This window comes from Acomys minous, assembly GCF_964271855.1.
Source record: "Acomys minous genome assembly, chromosome: 12".
Lineage (NCBI taxonomy): Eukaryota > Metazoa > Chordata > Mammalia > Rodentia > Muridae > Acomys > Acomys minous.
In genome coordinates this window covers 8878924-8899818 of record NC_140493.1, presented here as the reverse complement: position 1 = coordinate 8899818, position 20895 = coordinate 8878924, and the positions used below count along the sequence as shown (strand labels likewise).

Genomic DNA, 20895 nt, shown 5'->3' with positions numbered 1-20895 from the left:
TCCTAGCCTGTGCAGAATGGAGGAAGCAAGCTAAGCTGAGCATTCCTCACTCTCTGCCTCCTTGGTGTGGATGGAACTTGACCAACCACTGTAAGCTGTGGAGAGCTGCGAGGTGCCGCGCCTTAATATGGCGTAGGCTTCTGCCTTCCGCCATCCCAACGGAGAGTGCTCTCTAAGATAAACAAGTCCTTGTATGGCAAAAGGCTGTGCAAGGGTAACTGGTGATCTGATGACGCGCAGTTCTGCTCTGACGCGGACTTATGAGGAGGTGGCGCCTGGCATGAGCTGATGTACTTAAGCTTGGCCCTTCCCTTCTTCGGGGCCATTCCCACTGAGCTTAATCCTGAGTAAAGATCTCGAGAAGAAGTCTGGTTGTTGGTGTCTTATTTCCGCTGGACGGTGCGGCGCCGACAGTAAGCTCCTGTTGGTATGACTTACTCAGCATCATAAACAATGCACTCATACTATAGACTCAGAGAAACCCTTAACTCATTTATGTCAGAGTTTTATCACAGCAACAGGAAAAACAACAGTGACAATACCTGATTTTGTGAATTAGTTTAGTCCTGTCTACCTACCTATCATCTATACATCTGTCATCTCTCTCTCTCTCTCTCTCTCTCTCTTCTTCTTCTTCTTCTTCTTCTTCTTCTTCTTCTTCTTCTTCTTCTTCTTCTTCTTCTTCTTCTTCTTCTTCTTCTTCTTGAGCTCCTATAGTTGGGGATTTCTCAGCCTCCTGAGTTCTGAGATTGTTTTCAGTTGTCTGGTTTCATTCTTCTTGTAATTTTCTTTCTACTACACCTTTATCTGAGGCTGCCTCATCTCCTTCCTACATTACTGTTTCACATTTCTGCTTAAATTTCCTTTTACTGTTTTTTCTCTATTGCTCTAAAACTAATTGGTGGTTAAGGCTATTTCCTTTCTATTCCTACTCTCAGCAACTAATTTATTAGCATATGCTGTATAATCAATGTTTATTTATTCCTTCAAACTCATTGAAGTTGAAGGGGCAATAGATTTAAATTGGTTATTGCTGTATTTTCATGGAAGGCTTATCCATTCATTGTGGTTGTATCTGTACTTAGTATTGGACATTCAGCATATTGCAGGGAGTTATATCCAGTGCCCTGAGCATATGGGTTAAATATTTATTACTTGAGATGCAACCATAGTCCAGTGAGAAAAACTACATCCTAACCCTACTATAACCTAGTGCTACTGAGCTTTACAAATACTTCAAGTGAAACAAGATAAAGGATTAAAATCCAATCAAAATCCCAGTCCCAACATACAGCTCTTAATGGAGAAACACAAGAAAAATAAAGAAAATCAAGGCAACATGATGCTGTTACATTGATGGTTACACAGTAATGGATTCCAGTGAAGGTAAAGAATGTGGAATAACAGATAAATAATTTAAAATAATAACTATAATAGAATCTAAGAAGGCACTAATAAACTCCCAAATTAATTCAAAGAAAGTAACAACTTAATGGCTGAATAAAATAAGTAAGAAAGTATAGGATATAAAAGATTATATCCATAAAGATACAGAAATATAAGTAAAAGAGAAATTTTGGGAATGAAATCTCATTAAATCAAGTTTAAAAATAATCGGTGGAAGGCCTTACCAGTAGAATGGATCAAGACAAAGTAATTGAGCCACAACTTTGAAGAAAAAAATAAACATATAATAAAATGAAAGCATAGAACATGAGGTCTCTTGGACAACATTAGAAGAAAATAAATCATGGGAATAGTAAGAAAAGCTATAAACCGAAAGCCTAGAGAACATATTCAATAAATCTATATAAAAAGATTTCCCAAATCAGAGGACGTAGATGGCCATCCAGGTATGGGATGTATTAGAACACGCCACATACAGCCTAGAAAACAACCTCTACCATAGTTAAAGCATGAAAGATGCAGAATAAGTACAGGATATTGAAGGATGTAAGAGAGACATACCAAGTTAGATATGGAAAAACAACTCTTAGAATAACAGCAAATCTCTCAATAAAAAGAATACTAAAATCCAGGGCATGAGTCAAGGTATTTCTCTAAAAGATAAAGACTTCCAACACATATTATTATATCCAGCAAAGCCATGAGATGTAGCACTTCCTATGTGCTTGCGGGCCTCAGTTGAGTCAAATATGGCCTCCACTTTCGGTCTTGGGTACCGTCAGAACCTAACGACAAGACTGTGTTGCCGAAGACAACACATAATTGAGTCACAGTACCTGGAAACAAAAGCAAGCTGGTAACTGACCTGGAAGCTTTCAAAGTGCCGGAAGATTCTATTCATACTACTAGGGGAGGGAAAGTATTCAACAATCTCGCATAGCCCTGGACTGCTACAATTACAGCTGGGCTGAAAATGGTGGCACAAATGATATGGAAGCCGCCAATCACTATCTGGTTGGACTTAAAGCCAACTTATAAGATGGAACTCCTACTGGGCACTGTTAAATGCACCAACAACCCATGGATGGCTAGGTCACAGACCCAAGGGGGGACTTACTGCTGTTATTCTGATTAATTGCCTCACCTACCACTATGCTGCCCCCTAAATCATTATCCTTGTATCCAAAGATTGGTACGTTTCATATCCCTCATCATAGAAGCTTTTTTTTTAAGCAGTAGATATTGATTAATACAGATAGCAGCATTCAGGTGAAATACAGAGGAGCTAGAAGACTATGGAGTGGAAATGGAGGTCTATATCACACCCCACACCCAAGGCTCAGGGGGTCATCTTGGAAGACAGGGCAGAAAATTTGTGAAAGCCAGGAGTAATGAATGTGTGCTCTGAAACGTAGTTTCCTGAACACCACAGGGTCGTTGAACACACATGAACCCAGTGGCTGTGACTACATGCACAAGACCTGCATAAATTCAAGGCAGCCAAAATCAGGCCATGGGCAGAAGAGGGCAGGGGGTGAGGGGAGGGGATGGAGAGGTTCATGAAGTCCCAGTTCTGAGAAGCAGCTGGCGGCTACCGGAGGAGGAATGTCCCTGAAACACTAGCCAGGGTCCAGTAGCTGGTCCTACACCCATGCACACCCAGTCATCACAGAGCAGAGTCTATGGTTTGTTGTTTGTTTTGTTTTTCGTTTTAAGAGAGAGTACATGAGGCTGGGAGGGAAATAGTGGTGATGGAAGACAAACTGGAAGGAAAGCAAATATGGTGATTTACGCCAGAAAGTATTATCTGCTTGTATGAAGTGCTCAAAAAATATAAAAAGTGTCATTTGGTATATCTGATGCCACCCATCAGGTGTATAACCCTAAATTTACTTACTTAAAACGTGAAATTAAATACATTTGCAATGTTCTTCCAAAATAGAAAGAAAAAAAAAAAAGCAAGCTGACCTGGTCAGAATCAAGGAAGAGGGACTCCAGTCACGCTAATACGTGATACAGTGGATTTGCTGCGCGTCAGCAGTGGTTCTGAATCTCGCTTGCTCAACGGATGTGTTCTGCTGTCACTAAAGCTCAGGCTGCTTCCTCAGGGCCCAGGATGGAGCCCTCACCTCTACACCATCTGTCGCTGCTGTGGACCACACCGCCTCAGTGTAGTCACCTGCTAACTTCTGACTACAATCAGGACACAGCTTCCACCTGATGAAGCTGAGGTGATTGCCCATGTCCACGTACAAGGGACACACAGAAAGAACCAGATAGCTCCAGCCTCTCTCTGGGAAACATGGTTCATCAGATAGGATGAGGAGTTTGGGGAAACACAACCAGAGTCCTGAGTTGAGCGCCTAGATGAACGAGACATCCCTTCAGAAATGTCTCCCTCAAGGCATTAAACTGGCCTTGCTGTAGCTTTCACACAAATCTCTTTCTGCTGCAACTTTTTGTTATGTTTCTCCTTAAAATCCTACTGTGCAGACGGTTTTGAAAATTTACACAGTGAGCAGTATAGTCTGTACGGCAGAATAATGTCAATTTATTCCATCGTTCTTAGGCTACAGTTGGTTTTAAATAACTAGAGGCTAAGTAATTGGGAATTCCTCTTTTATATCCAGTTAGGCTACACGTCTAGGTACCTAGAAGTTTAATTCTCTCTGGCTATCTAGAATTTGTTTGGAGGAAGTGTGCAAATGTTGTGCCGTCTGCCCAAGTTGACAGATTAGAAGTGATTATCAGGGGACCCTTATTAAGAGTTCTGAGGAAGCATGCCTGCAGATAAATAGGGAATATCTAGGGTGATTGGTGCCCACTCTTGCTGTCAAGTAGAAACATTTTGTCACCTCTCCTATCTGCTATCTTTGGCATAGGTATGGAAAAAAGAGTTATGTTAATTTGATTTGGTTAAAGCAAAATAGGGGGTTTCTGTAAAGGTCCCATTTTATGAAATGATGGAAGGAATTAAGAAGTAACACTAAATATGAAATAGAAAAAATGGCTGCTTTCGAGGCTGGCTTCGTGCTGCTGGAACTTTGGAAGCTGGCTGCTGCGTTCTGGTTTGGCTGGCACCCTAATTGGCACATCACACTGAGACCATCTTTTCCACCATCTGGGTTGTACATTTGATGAAGCTTCTTAGTGCTCAAAACACTGTCCAACGTGGCCATGACAGATCCTCCTATGACACTTATTGTGTGACCTACGAAAATGAGGAAAAACTGAGCCACAAAGGAAAACTAGAAGACAAAGCCAGAAGAGGCAGGAATAGCATGCGCCAAATAAGACTAATACCGATACTTCCTAATGTGAGGGCGATCCCTAATTCAGAACAGGGCAGGAGCAGAGAGGACAGCACCGGACAGCTCAAGGTGACCTCTCATGTTCAGCCAAGCAGGAAGCCCCTCACTATCGCCGGGGCCTGAGTTCCATCTGCCTCACACATTGAGTGATTGGAAGCTTTAAGATCAGTTCACAGCAAATTACTTGGCACTATGGCTTATGACGTCAATGGTGATGATAGGTTGGAAATATTTACGGAAACTTGTTAGGTTCTGACACAGCACGGAGATTTTTCATACTAATGTTCCAGGCAACAAAATGAAATAGGTGCTAGTAACATCTCAACAAGATGTCTGTAAGCTCAGATCCCCTGTGAAGGAAGGGAGCTGGAGCCTGGAGCCCTCCTCATGCAAGTGCTTTCCAAACGGTTTTCTATTTTATAAAAAACCAAAAACATAGCTCGCTTGATTCTGTACCTTTTATGTTAAGATAGCAAGCAGGATTACTTCTATTCACTTGGCAGCTCAGAACATGGAGGTTCAGACAAAATATTTGCCTTGGGACCAGACAGCTGACAGGGGACAAGCCATATGAAGGATGAGACTTCCTTGCTTGAGAGACAGTGGGTATGAGACTGACTGGAGCTCACTTCTGCTTTAGCATCTGTACATTGAACAGCTCCCCGCCCCCCCCCGCCCCCCCCCCCCCGCGCCGTATAACCAGACAGAAGTGATCTGATTGGCTGTGCCACTCCCAGAGTGCTTTGCCCCCTCCGTGCATAATAACGCTAGCCGCATTTACCGGGTCAGCCAAGTCACACACCAGATGGGAAGGACCCACATCACAGCTAAAATGCCCCTTAGAGTTTATTACTTCAACTCTCCGTTTCAACGGTGGAGGAAAACCCCACATTGTCAGCTGTTTAACGTATGCTTCTTCGTTACGATTACACTCTGCTCTACAATGCCTCTAAAATGTGCCAATTTGGTTTTATTTACGAAATAAAGGAGTCAGAAAAATTATCACACCAAAAATATATTCTTTATCTGCTTCCGGTCAGGCAATGTGTGATATTATTAAAGACCTTTCTCACATCCAAGCTGTAAAAGAAGACACACGCACATGTGTGACGTAGATACGGATTTTGTCTGGGCACAGAGATCGGCTGGAAGCTGGGTCAGAGGTGTCTAAAGCAGAGCTCTGTGGAGCAGCAGCTCTGTGTGAAGAACTTCGCAAGCTCTCCAGCAAGGGCGGAAGTCAGCTTGGCGGCGGGCCAAGTCCTCTAGCGGAACAGTCAGGAGTGGCCAGCAGATGCCACTCTTGTCAGTTGTATTTTTCACATTTAAACTATAGGGAAAGTAAAGTAAGTTATTACAGAAATAAGGGAAATAAGGAAAATTGGATCTATATTGTATAGTAATAGTAACTTCGCTGATGGTACTTAAAGGAGAGTATAAAGTTGTCCTCAAACCAAGTACAGAGTTGACTGACAAGAAAGGGAGGAAGGAAGGAAGGAAGGAAGGAAGGAAGGAAGGAAGAAAAGAAAAGAAAAAAAAACGGTTTGTCTAGGCAGGTGATGCCGTATAAGACTGAGGATGTGAAGGTCACTTTCATTTAGAAGCCTTTATTTTATTATTTATTTATTTATTTATTTATTTATTTATTTATTTATTGCTTTTTGGTCAGAGACTGGATGAGAGGAAAGGCGAAGAAAGACACAGAAAGTTGAAGAGACTGATTTCAAATGTCTTTCTTCGTAAAACAGAAAATAATGCTGTCTGTTGAGAATCTGGGACAGAGAGAAAAGAAAACATTTGGGCAAAGCAGCAATGCTTTGAAATATGCAGGAAAGGGGGAAAAAAACCAAACCAAAACAAAACAATAAACCAGCCAGGAACTTGACAGGACCATCTCCAGCTGCTCGCTCCTGTTTGCCTTTCTCGTTGTGATCGGGCACTCAGCCCTTTAATTAAGGTGGTTTAGGGAGCCAAGGTAAGAGGGAGGAACCGGGAGGAGAGAAGGGAGAGGAAGCTGCGATCAGGATGTAAGGGGATGTGATGTTAATTAATTAATTAATTAATTAACTAATTAATTACAAACCCCTAATGCAACCACAGTGTATGCTCCATCCACACAGGGAAGCGCAGCACTGGAGATGCAGAGGAGCTGTTTGTGAGCTCTACCTAGGGTACACCCTGTTTCAAACACAACAAAATACATGTGTGTGTGTGTGTGTGTGTGTGTGTGTGTGTGTGTGTGTATGTGTGTGTTTTCAGACTTGGCGTGGTGACACATGCCAGTAACACATTCGCTAGCAAAGCTGAGGCAAAATGATCCTTGTCAGAACACACAGCCCATGAAGGAAGACATGTGAGAATTCTGAGAGCTTGGGAGAAAACTACCAGAAAACAAAACAAAAGTCTTGTGACCTCTGTTCCTCCAAACCATGCGTTCTTAGAATGTGCTTCTGTGCCCCTCCCAGGTGTCAATGGGAGTGAGTTTACTTATGATTCCTCGTCATGTCATTTACCATTAATACTCAGATGGTGTTTGCAAGCATGGGCTGTCCTTGTGACCGTGTACATCCTAAACTCTCGTGACCTTGCTTAACATTCTGAATAATACATTGTCTGATGCTCTAAATAAAGTTGTCTATTGCATGAGACTTTAGTCTTCCTCATTCTTAGCTCCACTCTACCAGGTTCATGCCATGGGTAGAACAGAATGAATAATAATAATAATAATAATAATAATAATAATAATAATAATAATAATAAATAAAAAGGAAAAAGCTTTTTTTAATCTGTGCAGGTGATGCCCTTTAAGGTCACTATGAAGATTAAATAGGATGAGGGTGTGAAGTTCACTTTCATTTAGAAATCTTTTTTTTTTTTCCTTTTTTGGTCAGAGACTGGGAGAGAGAAAAGGCAAAACAAAACAAAACAAAAAACCTGCAGTAGATGATGTTACTAGAGTTGTAACAATCATGCATTGCATGCAGGCTAGCCTGCGCCACATGGGCTAACCTCATGTACACATGTGCATGTCTTCAGACATATGTATATTCAAGAAATGAGATATTAACATCTACACACACAGGCACACAAAAGAGGTCCCATATGCTCTAGTAACGAGATAACTATGAATTTAGAGGGGAAATTGTACGTTACTGCACATGTGATAAGGGTAACATTTGAATGCCCTGCCAGTTGTAATGTTTTTCTTCCTCGATCCGACACATGGTAAGAAAGGGATCTCCCACAGAGCCACATCCCAGCTCTCGACAGGTCTAATTCACCTAACTACTCCAGAGACTACTTTGGTAATTTGTAGGCAGGTTGAGGATGGGTGCCTCCATCCTAAGTGTCTGCTCCCCGCCTTGGGAAAGCATTGTACACCCCACCTACTTCACTGTGTGTGAGCCTCTTGCCCAAAGAAAGAATTCTTTAGTTCCCTGCCCACAGCCTGGGACTTTGTCACGTGATTTGGCTTGGCCGGTTGAGCCCAAGTCCCACCAGTATCCTGTGTGGACAACCTGAGGAGGCACAGCAAGCCGGGGCGTTTCTTCCCACATTGCCTTTGTCGTGAGAGGCACATGTGGCTTATACAGGAGTGTCAGCAGGACAGTGTCACCGAGTCCTGAAGAGATTTCAGTGCGGGTTCTTTTCGATGTGTGAGGAACATGAAAACAAGGCTAAACAAGGCTATTAGCACCACACAAATGTATTTTTTTTATTTAGGTGTTTATAAATTACAAGGCTTTAATAACAAATGAAACATTCATTGGGAAATATTATGCATGTTGTCTAAATGTCTGTGACTGACTTGCAGAACCCGCCTTTTGTTTCAGAGTTTGGCAACTGTTTGCCCAGATGGGCACTGACGGACTCTGGTACATTATACATCTCTAGTCAAAAAAAAAAAAATGGAGAGAAAACACTTGAGGGTAAAATTAGTACACGGATATTTACTGGTAAAATGCGTTAGTCAACCCTATGTTTTTGTTTATAAGGTAGGCTGACATGGGCAAATATTTGTTAATTTGCTTTTTAAAATTCTATCATCATATAACACACAATTAAATTATCCACATGAGAAACAATCTCTTAATACCTGAGAATCTGTCTATAGTGATTTTATATATATATATATATATATATATATATATATATATATATATATATATATATATATAAAATTGAGCTTCCTCGTGAGGGATACTACTGATCTTCAGGATGACAGGATCTCAACCTGCCTATAAGGCAGGCCATCTGAGCATACCTGTGAGGGACTGTCCCATTAGGTTTACTGTGGGAAAGATCCACCCTAACTCCGGAAGAGAAAGCTTTTTGCTTTTTCCTGCTTCTCTTCCTGACTTGCTGGTACTGGGCTGTCATTTTCCTCTGACATCAGCCCTTCCGCTTTCTCACAGGGCCTGATGAAGACCTGCATCAGCACCATCCTGCTCCAGCATCGCTCAGGCAAGCGTCTAGGTTGTTAGCACCAGGTTGAGACAGCTGAGGCATCCAGCTCCCCAGTGTGAAGACAATTATTACGGGAGTATGCAGACCATAGCATGTGAACCAATTCAATAAGCCCCTTTAAAATGCGTTATCTATGCTGTTCCATTGGACTAGTGGTTCTCAGCCTTCCTAATGCTGTGACTCTTTAATATAGTTCCTCATGCTGTGGTGACCCCAACCATAACACGATGCCATTGCTAATTCATAACTGTAATCTTGCTTCTGTTATGAATCATAATGCAAAAATCTGTTTTCTGGTGATCTTAGGCAACCCCTGTGAAAGGGTCATTAGACATCCCCCAAAGGTGGAGGACATGCTCTAGTGACCCCTGACCACATAATCTCTATTTATTTTTTTTGTGGGGGTGGTGTCAGGAAATCAGAATTGTATGTCTAGACAAAACATTGGATTTTTAAGAACCTCAATCTTTATACTTGATTATCAGAAAAAGTATTTATCCTTGAAATTTTTGATTTTTGAGAGTAGTTACATATATGAGCTATAAAGGCAAAGTGGTACATAAACATTATAGAAACAGCATACTCTTCATAAGCATATAGAGGTAGGCCTTAAAAATCAAATCCCAACATACAATAGCTTTTCTGTTTTGCCACAAATTCTATTTAATACTTAACAGGAGCTCTTAATAAAAAAATGGTATTACATATTAGTACCACATTTATTGAAGCACCAAATCCATACAAAAATTAAAGAAAAAATAAAACAATGGATCAAAATCATATCAGTAGAGAAAATGATGTCTATGTGCTTATTTGTTATAATTATTAATTTGATATTTGCTGAAAGATTTATTAGTGCTTGCGATAATTTAAAAAACTTTCTTCTAATTCTTTTTTTTTTTTAATTCCCTATATATGGCAATCGTAGGCCCTCCCTCCTCTCCTCCCGGGCAAACTCTCTTAATTTCTATTTGCTCCATTTTAACAATCACGATAACATTGCACTGTTTGAAGCTGATCAGAGACTTACTTGCATATGTGTTTAACAGTATAACATAATCATGGTCCAGTCCAACAGCCACATTTTCTTGGTATAATTCATTCAAACACGGTTGTATTCCCTATGATAAATTATGATGTTTAAAAATGATCCCGACCGCCGTGATCTGTCTGTTAAGTTCCTCTTGGGAACCGATAAATATTAAGTGGTCTGAAACCCTGAGGAGCACCTAGACAAAAGGAGGTTGAGTATGGGAAGTGTCGGGGGTCCAGGAGTGAGCAAGGAGCACCAGACCCCTGCGCTTTCACAGAGCACCCCTTTATCGGTACTTCCAAGACTGAATGTTCAGAGTACTTGAACCGGGAGCCACGGAGCCGTGTGGGGAATGCATTTCCCACAGAACCCTCCGCATCTGCCGTAGACTTTGGTTCCATCCTGTAAATGTAAAGAAGTAGAAAACACGGGAGACTTTTATACAAGCTGGTAACTGTGCACGGCACAAGCAAAGTGCCTGCTTTGAGTCATGTGACTGCAGTCCTAGCCACGGACCCCTGTAAGGGCCGATGTCTATCTAAAGAAGGTCACGTGTGGGTCCAAAGGGAATGGGCCCTCTGATTCCTGAGATTTGGACCCTAAGATTCATCATATCAGTTGTTGCTCATGTCAAATAAACCATCGGAGGATTTACATACTTCATCTCAGCACACATATTTTTCATCAGAACATTTATTTGTATTGGTAGGTTTATTTTTTAGAAACTCCTAATTAACACCAAATTTCTATAATAGATTCCCCCCTGCTCCGGAAAAGGATATCACTCAAACTTGACCGTGAAGACATGTGAGTCACCTTCTACCCTGTTCTCAGTCATCTTAGTACATTTGAAACACAGCATGGATTGTTGCCTGAAAGCGGTGTAATGGGAACAGAAACAAACGGGCAGAAGGCAGAAGTCATGGTCAGAAGAGGAAATAGGCGCCGGCTGATCATCTGAGGGCAGGAGGGTGGGGTGGGGGAGGGGCAGGTACTCTGTACTGCCTTCGTTTTACACACGAATGTTGAAAAACTAAAGTCATTTTCACAGACCCAAAACGTTCAACTCTAGTCATCCCCCCGCCGCCCCCCGAGAGATTTAAGTTGTTGTCTTTAATCTGCGGAGGAAGGGAAGGGTGGAGAAGGAATTTTTTTGGTGTTTGGGACTTTGTGAGACAGAAGAGTGTTGCCATCAGAAGCCCTTAAGCGCCAGAGCACCCTAGCTAACAGAGAGAACGGTGCCGGGTATGGTTTTGTGGCTTTCTCTTTTTCTAGGCTATGACAGTGCATTCTGTGGAGTGTGAATATGTTTGTGTTATACTTGTATTTCATAGGCCTCAGTTTTACCCTGGCTATCAGACCTCAAGCAATGTTGTCAGGAACATTTTAACTTTACACAGAAGGTTCCCCACAAATTAAACAAGTTACTAAACTTTAGCAGTTATAAAAACTGGATACATGAAAGCCGGTCTGTTCATGGAGTTCTCTGCATTTATAATAATTTAAACATAATTTGTATTCCTCTGGAACAAAATGTTTTAACACCATGACACAATGCATAATTATTAGCTTTAATTGGACTATTACATGTCATTTTTTACCAAGATAAAGAAAAGTTAAAAAACGCTGGCGAGGGTGAAGGCCATGAGGGGTTGATTTATGAGGACTTCAAGTGACAGTGGTGACAACCCAAGTTCACTTCCCATAGAGGATCTGTGCATTGTGGTTGAGTTAATAATTAAGTAGTTTTAATAGTTATTATTTCTATGACATGGGTAAAATGGTAGGTTTTCAACATGAATGGCTCTTTTTGGATATTTATTTGGGATATTTAGGTCCAATATTTTTAACAGAAGAGTAAAATATGTTACCACCTATTTCAAGTTTGCCCTTCATCTTTTAGACATATCATATACTATTAATAATTCTTGTGCATGTGTGTATGACATATCTATGTGCTCATGTGGGTATGTGGGTTTGTGCACTCATGTGTGTGAGTACATGTTGAGACCAGAGGCAAACATCTGGTGTCTTCTTCAGTAGATCTCAACTTTATTTATTGAGGCAGGGCCTCTCGTTGAAAGTGGGGCTCATCGGCCTGGCTAATGTATTACAGGAATGCTCCTTTCTTCACTCCTCCTCTGTAGAACAAGGGTTAGGGATGCAGGCTCAGGTCCACATGCTTGCTTGGAAGGCATTTTACATACTGAGCCATTCTCCTTTCCATATATATATATAAAACACAGCAGTGTTTCCTAGATAAAGATAGTAAGCAAGAAAATATAAACACTGCAGTGGTATCCCTAATTCTTGAAAGCTCTTTGAGGATATTTGTTAAATGATTCAGTTCAATAATTGCATCACTAAGGCAAAGATAGATAAATAAGAAGCTAAATGAAGCCCAAATTGAACCATTACTTTGAAATACTAGACTCTAAACCTCCGTTTGGAGTTTTGTTTGTTGGTCGTTTTGCCGTGCTTGGGGATTGAACCTTGGGACTACAGTCCTCGACAGACAGGTACTCTGCCACTGATGTATAGCATCAGCCTTCATTTCCCTTTCACTTGAGAAAAAGTCTCACTTAATTACCCAACCTGGCCTTGAACTTGAGGGTCTTCTGCCTCACCCTACTAGGTCTCTGGGATTTTTAAGTCTATGCTATCAGGCCCAGTACAGTTGAATCACTACCTTTAAAAAAAAAAATACATGCCTATTTAGTCAGGTCCAGATCAGAGATTCACGTGTGTGTGTGTGTGTGTGTGTGTGTGTGTGTGTGTGTGTGTGTGTGTGTAGCCCTTATTTGAATGTGTGTGTGTGTGTGTGTGTGTGTGTATGCACACCAATAAGCTTGACTTGTGCCCCCCTCATTATAGGTGGCATATTCACGATACTCTGTAAGGTTCTAGCCATTGGTCTCTTATTTACATCTGAGGGTTAGTGTTAGCTCACAGCACAGAAGTGATTCCAGGCTCTTGGCTCCCGTGGGACTTACCTGAGATCTGTGGATGATGGCGGAGGCATACCTCCCCTGAGCGAGCCACTTGGCTGTGTTGGAAATCTTCATCCCAGTTCCGGCTAAATTAATGCTAAACTGCCCCTGCATTGAGAGAGAGAGAGAGAGAGAGAGAGAGAGAGAGAGAGAGAGAGAGAGAGAGAGAGAGAGAGAGAAGAATACATAAACTATTTAAGAATGTTCTTGCCTGGCAACATACTTGAATTATTTTCTAAGGGTCTTAAAATAGGTGAAGAAAGCTGATCCAACTTTACTTAAAGAAAATGAGTCAATTTAAAATCTGACTACAAAGACGTCTTCTCAACTAACAAGTGCTATCAGAGCTCATGACATGTAATGCTAAGGCAAGCCTGGCAAGCCTTACTCCGTGACACTTAGAGCCAAGGTGGGTGTCAGGTGTCTCTCAGCAGCCTGGATCTTGAGTCCAGTGCCAGGTGGGTGAGCACTGGGATGCTGGTGAGGATGCTAGTGAGAATGCTGTTGAGGATGCTGGTGACAATGCTAGGTCTGAAGAATGAGGTCCTGCCACAGTTGGTGAGTCCTTGGAGGAGGATTATTCTCAGGAACTAAAATGAGCCCAACTTCAACATTTCTTTTGATTTGAATTGACTATTTATGATAGTTTTTGTGGTACTACATTGGTTTGATGTATTTTCTGGAATCTTTGTTGTTGTGACTCCTCCCTTCTGTAGCAGGAACATTACTCCTTTACTAACAGCTCAAAGCTGCTGAGTGAGGCATGTCCCTCAATGAGATCAATGTTTTAAGGCCCACAGAAGGATGTGTGGACTGTGATGGCACACCACTTACACACTTAATGTTTGTGGTCCCTGGAGGCTCCTGTCATGCAAGTTTTTTTTTAATGTCAAAATATTTCAAGTTACCCTTTTAAATAATAAACTTCAATATGCTGATTGAGAAATTAGGTAGCCAAGAAAATGCTGTGTCATATTCTTTATGTAAAATAGAAAATAGACGAGTAAGGATGTCTCACTAGAACACACATTTCCTTTCATCTTTAGTAATGAAATTATTTGCAGGTCAGATCATCATTTCAAAAGTACATTTCTTTTATTTTTGATCATTAAATGCTATGCATCTATACACTAAAGAGTTATGCCAGAAAGGGCCAGCAGTGTGGAAGTTTAAGAAGGCCTGAGTGGACTCTAGTGGTGTTTCAGCTCTGGTGAACGTCAGCAATGACAACAGGTCACCGGGGTTAGGGCCTGTGGCAGTTTCAGTGTTCCAGCACTTCCTGGGTAAGGCTCTAGGGAATCGCCTCTTTCCGTCTTCATATTATAGGAGGGGACTCCCCTTGTCTGTGTTGGTCTCACTCTACCCAGCGGGAGTTGTAACTTCAGTGAGACTCTTACTGAGGCTCATTTGGGCTGAGAGGCGAGCGCGTCTGCACACTTCGGTGCACCGTTTGTTCTCTATCATGTCAGTGCGTGGATGGTTGTAATTCTCCCACTAAAGTGAGATTGATTTCTTTGACAAACTTATGAGCAGCACAGGCCTGGGGTTGGGTCAGTAACCCTAGCCCTAACAAGACTCCGAGGAAGAACAAATTTTTCAAAGCCTCGAGTCCAGGGAAAAAAGACCAGTAAGGTGCGGAAACAGCTCAGGCACCAAAGAATGAGGCGCCATAAACTGGTGACTCTAGACTCTAAGAAGGTGAGATATGTCTCACCCAGGCTTTTTGAAGGCAAGAAGGATTCTTGGAGTCAGGATACATGTGTCATGGCCCCTGAGGAAGGCCAGCAGTGCGGCAAGGACTTTTCCCTATAAGAAGCAGGTGAGGCTCAGCAGCCTGGATCCTGGGCTAATCCAGTTCCGGGTGGGTGAGCACTGAGGATGTTTAGTCTGAAGGATAAGGTTCTGTCAAGCCCTCGTGCTCTGGAACATGAGGCACTGCATTTAATCAATACTTAACCCTGATTCGGCACCTGAATGCATTGTTATGGGGGTGGAACCATTTCTAGATCTTTGGTCCTTGTCTGGCCTCATGCCAGCTGTGCGGCTGGATGGTGCTACCACTTCAGCACATGATGAAGTGATCAGGTTCAGGTTGCTGCCACACAGTGATGCTACAGCAGTGAGCAGGTTTCAACTTGTGGGCATGACCCTTTAGGAGATGGAATGATCCTTTCATAGGGATTGCCTAAGACCAGTAGAAAACACAATTGTTTACATTATGATTCATAACAGAAGCAAAATTACAGTTATGAAGCAGCAATGAAAAGAATTGTATGATTTGGGGGTCACCACAACATGAGGAATTAGGGGATTAGGATACGTGGGAACCACAGTGTTAGAGGGTGGAGAAAGCACCGCCTTCCCACCACAGTGTAAGATCAATGAGATCTCTGTGTGCAGAACCTTCCCACCCCACGATCTATGTCAAAAATTAATCCAAATTGAGTCATAGGGTAGCTATAGAGCAGGACCAACATGAAGAATAAAATATTGTTAAATAGAGAAAATCTTTATAATTTGGCACTTGATTTCTTAGCTCAAAAACTCATAAGAAACAATACTTTTACTTTGAAAGCTACTTAAGCTAAAGAAATGATGGTTCAGAGGAAACAAAAGGACTACTTGCAAATGTCACTTCTGGTGAAAGACCTTTTGTGTATCCAGAATATATAAAGAATTCTAGACAATCACCATCAGGAAAACAAAATCAGTGTCAAACACAGGCACAAACATGGCTGTTTACCTCATTAAGCAAAATATACAAATGACAAGTAAGCCCAGGAAAGGCCCTTAGCATCATTATGCACTAGAAAAACATGACAAACCACTGGTGGACACTGCTAATAAGAAAGAAAACAAATAAACAGAAACAAACTTGGCAGGACCAAATGTCTGGCAAGAGTGCAAAGCGGCAAGCGTGTTCATCCTTGCTGGTAGAAAAGCAAAATGGCGCAGCTTCCCTCTACAATGTGCACCATAGAATCTGCAACAGGGATTTCTGCCAGAGAGATGAAAGTGTATTTAAACACCTGTATGTGTGTGTGAACCAGAATTTCCAACACCTAAGACAGGTACTGGCATGACCCACTGCCGTTACCAGAATGTGATTATTTTTCCAACTCTCTGGAAATCAAATATTAATTATGAGACAGGAAACAAGGTCCTCACCAGGACTCTCTGGAAACCTCTACCTCCCACTTGACATATGTATTCCCAAGTCACATAGCACTCTCCGACTCCGTCTCACGTACACTGCGGTGAAGTTTATTTTCTCTAAATAACGCCATATGTGTTTGTGCTCCTTTTATAGCATTCATATCCTGGGGTACTCTGTCACATGCAAACACAGAGGATGTGGTTTTGATGAATCCCAAACAACAGGAGACATTCTTCCTGTGACATCAAGCATCTGGAAGGTATTCATGCAAATGCCATGTAACTTAACGCAGAGTCTGGCTTATACATTTGACAGAACATTGCCAAAAATACCGGACGGTTTGTATTTTTGGTAACTGTAGCCTGGGGGTACACAAATACAGACTTAATATGGATGACACAGCTCTTTCCAACAGCATCTGTCTGTGCCCAGCTCCATCTAATTTTGGCACGAGGCTCTGCATTCCAGAAACGTGAACCACATGAGGGGGTATCACACCCTGATGGCGGCAAAGCATCCTACTGCTGCTCCTGCACTCACTGTTTGAAAGCTCTGAAAGAGGCTGCTGACATGGAGTATCTGTCTGTCCAACTATAACCAGAGAGTGCCTATGTTACAGCTACATCGTTTCCTTAAAACAATTGTGGAGAGAGGTGTTAAAAGGAAAGAGAAACATCCACCTTATCCCTTAGAAGCCCCACTGTATAAAAATCTCCCACTCACATCCCACGCTCATCAAGGCATGTCTTTTTTGTGACCATTGTCTCTCTGTTAAGATACTTCCTACTGGGAGAGCTCACCAATGAGATAAAAAAAAAAGAATTTTGATTGTACTTGGTAATTATGTGATTTACTTGGCCACCAATCTCCTTTGAATTTTTCTGGTATCTCTCACTGAGCAGACTCATATCAACATGAAATGATGAAGACCAGATTTCCAAAATTTGGCATCTTTCTGAACAGCAGTAGTTGGAAGGCCTCATCTTACCACACTGGTCACCTGTCTTGTGGTATCAAATATGTGACCAGATGGCTGAGCTAGAAGGAGAAGGGTTGTTGGAGAAAGTTCATCCTTCCTGGCATGAATTGGCCATTGGAGAATTAAACTTTATGTGAGAAGGTCAACAATAAGAGGTAGCAACGCATCATGACAAACATCATTTAGATTGCTAGGACATGTTAGGTTACATGTTCTTGACATCATAGGATGTTTCTGAGCAGACAATCAAGGCATTTGAAAGGGAGGGGATGTCAAAAGGGAAGGAAGGTTCTGAGGAGAGACTTGAAAGGAGGCATTCTAGGAGGTAGGCACATGTCACCACCTGAGTAGAAGAGAAAACTGAGAGGAGGAAATATAGACGCGAGTATACCTAACCAGTCGCAGTGAAGGAGACAACGTTGTCTGCTTTCAACGATTAGACAAGAAGGCTGGAGGGATTGCTCAGTGGGTAAGTTTGTCTGCCATACAAGCCTGGGGAACCGAGTTCGGATCCCAGAACCCATGTAAATAGCCAGGCACACCTGCAACCTCAGCATGAGAGGAGCAAGAGACAAGAGGGCCACTGAGGCTTGTTGGCTGCCAGCCTAGCTCCAGGCTTAGTAAAAGACCCTTGTCTCAGGGGGATGAGAGACCCTTGTCAAGGAGTGACAGAGCAGAATGCCTGGCATTCTTCCTTGACCTATACATGTGAATACATACACATGTGTGAATACACCACAAACAAATAAACTTCACTCACACACATACACCCGCGCGCGTGTGTGTGTGTGTGTGTGTGTGTGTGTGTGTGTGTGTGTAAAACCAAGAGAAAAAGGCTGAAGAACCTGTGGGTACTCTCTCTACCAATAATTGCTGCAAATTATGAGGTATGAACACCATTTAAATGTATGTCTCCAGGCTGGAGCAATGGCTCAGCAGTTAAGAGCATGGGCTGTTCTTAAAGAGGTGTGAGTTCTATTCCTGGCACCCACAAGGCAATTCACAACTGTCTGTAACTCCAGTCCCATGGGGATCTGACACCCTCACCAAGATATATACACAGGCAAAATACCAATACACATTAAGTATATATATATATATATATATTAAAGTATGTTATATATATCTTATATATATATAAAGTATGTCTCCAAAAATATCATTCTAAAGTTACACAGCAAACAGAGAAGTTTTTACAAAAAATTATTAAATCTGGGTGGGAATGATGCAATCTATGGTATATATGAATCATGATCTTCTGTTCCCCCTCCCATCTCAATGAGAAGAGAGCTCTGGTAACAGTCAGTGGGATTAAAACCACAGGCATCACATCCCCCTAGTGTAGTTTAGAGTTCTAGCATAGGTGAGGGTCCTCAGATTTCTCAGCTTCTTTCTTCTAGTCAGTCCCTACTCACAGAGCAGAAAAACCACCCCAAGATATGGCTAGATAAGAAAGCTAGGCCCATTCCCACCTAACATCGCCAGTAAGCAAGATGTTTTATACCGAGAAGGATCAGTTAGGAAGACCAGGGGTTATTGCTATGCAGCACAATGTACAGACAAGAATATTAATCTGAGAAATAGGCCACTCTATGCCTCCATGGGCACTGTATTAACACAAAAGAAGTTCTCAGAGCACAACTGGGTTATAAATATAGAAAATTACATGCATTTGTCTATAGAGGTGGAGCTTATCTGGGATGTCATATGGTAAGGTTCAAGCTTAAAGGTGATATTGGAAGTGAGATATTTAGTGGGGTGTGGGAAGAGGCAAGTAGAAAACCAGAATAAGAGCGATGAGCAAATGGAAGGTAAGGATGACACTCAACAGAGTGGACCATGGGAAGGGATGGAGGAGAAACACCCCTCTGGGAGTCTTTCCTGACCTGTAAGAATATCTGGTCCAGACACATAACACATACACATGGTATGTACTCACTTATAATTGGACATTAGCCCAACAGAGATGTTCCCTGAAAGTCTTCACTTAGCAGGAGATTGGGATAGATACTGGGACTTCCTATTTGGGATTCCAGGTGAGACAGGTAAGGAAGAATGGGGAAACAGAAGGATCTGGAGAGTCCTAGAAACCTACAAGAAGACCATCAAGGCTGGCAGATCTGGGCACGGTGGGGGGGGGGGGCTCTGCTCAAACTCCTGTACCAACCAAGGAGAATGCATGCAATAAACCTAGAACCCCTATCCTCATCCAGCCAATGGACAGCACATTCTCCACAGTTGTGTTGAAAGCAGGGACTGACTCTGGCATCAACTCTGGTGTCCCCTATTTGACCACTTCCCCTTGGTGGGGCGGCCTGGTGACACTCAGAGGAAGGGCAAGCAGGCTACCAGGATGAGACCTGATAGGCTGTGATCATATGGTGGGGGAGGAGGTCCCCTTCTCTCACAGACCTAGGGGAGAGGAATAGGGTGAAAGAGGGAGGGAGGGGGGAACAGGAAGATACAAGTGAGGGGATAACAATTGAGATGTAATCTGAATAAGTTACTTAAATTAAAAAAACAAAACAAAACAAAACTATTTGGTCCAAGAAGCACAGGTCATCTGGATGAGATTGTGGAGTAATTGATGTCCTCACGATGATGCTGAAAGGCCAGAGCTAGCAACCAGCGTGTGGAGAAGGGGACGACCTGAGAACAGTGTTGGCAGAGGCTGGCCAGTCAGGCTTGATGAAGAGTCAGATGAGGAGCTTGGAAAGAGAAGGCTATGAAGACTGTTCAGGACAAGGCTGTCCATAAACACTTTCCAAATTTGGTGAGATGTAGTAATTTAGATACCCAAGAAGCTGGGCAGACGTGAAGAGACCATGACAAATGGTCCTTAGTGAAGATGCGGGGAGACGAACACAAAGGAAAACCTAAAGCAGCAGAAGAAACTCAGGAAGATTCCGATCTGGCACTAGATGGGTGGTGGGTGGGTGGGTAGGGGGGTTGGTAGGCAGCATTAAAACAAAAAAAACCAAGACAAAACAGTGGTGTTGTGGAAGTTTTGGTTTATATGTAAGTATGTTTTTGTTTTAATCCCAGGTGTGGGATATGGAGGCTGCTCCAGTTTGTCCACAGTTGATAATTGCCTTCTGAGAGGGGATGTGATGTTTGTCAGCTGTGAACTACTTTGTGTCCGGGTGTGGTCTTTGTCAGTGGGGATAAAGGTCAGGCCAAAAGAGAGCCTGGGGGCTCCGAGAAAGAAGAAGGCTGCTGGTGCTCCCACCCCGCTGTTCCAGGTTGCTGCTGATGCAGTGTGACAGACAAGAAGAATTCGGAGATATCTGGAAATGAGGATTGGACTCGCCCCAAAGACCCTGACAACCCTAAACAGCAGGAAACAGCTACCTCTTTCCCCCACTAACCTTTCTCCTCTACCTGGTGTTGGGATGTTGGAAGGGATTCGGATCGAAAAGGGAGAAAGAGAGCAAAGGGACCCAAAATAAAAATACGTTTTAAAAGTATGCCCACACAGTGGGAAAATTAACTGTTGCAATAGAGAACATTTACTGACTAGGAAGGAAAGCAATAAAGCAGAAAGAATGAAACAC

At 42.4% G+C, this 20895-nt stretch overlaps 1 protein-coding gene across 2 annotated transcripts in view; it reads right to left on the bottom strand.

The window, feature by feature from the left end:
* Positions 1-8887: 8887 nt before the first annotated feature.
* The window catches only part of ADAMTS20 (ADAM metallopeptidase with thrombospondin type 1 motif 20), a 119501-nt gene continuing 107493 nt past the window's right edge, over positions 8888-20895 (bottom strand). For both annotated transcript variants that reach the window (XM_084749462.1, XM_084749463.1), the window contains 2 exons: positions 13209-13313; positions 8888-10617 (listed from right to left, as the gene is read on the bottom strand). In XM_084749462.1, the coding sequence (XP_084605588.1) occupies positions 10528-10617; positions 13209-13313 (195 nt within the window). In that variant the 3' untranslated portion in view covers positions 8888-10527. The remainder of the gene's footprint in view (positions 10618-13208; positions 13314-20895) is intronic.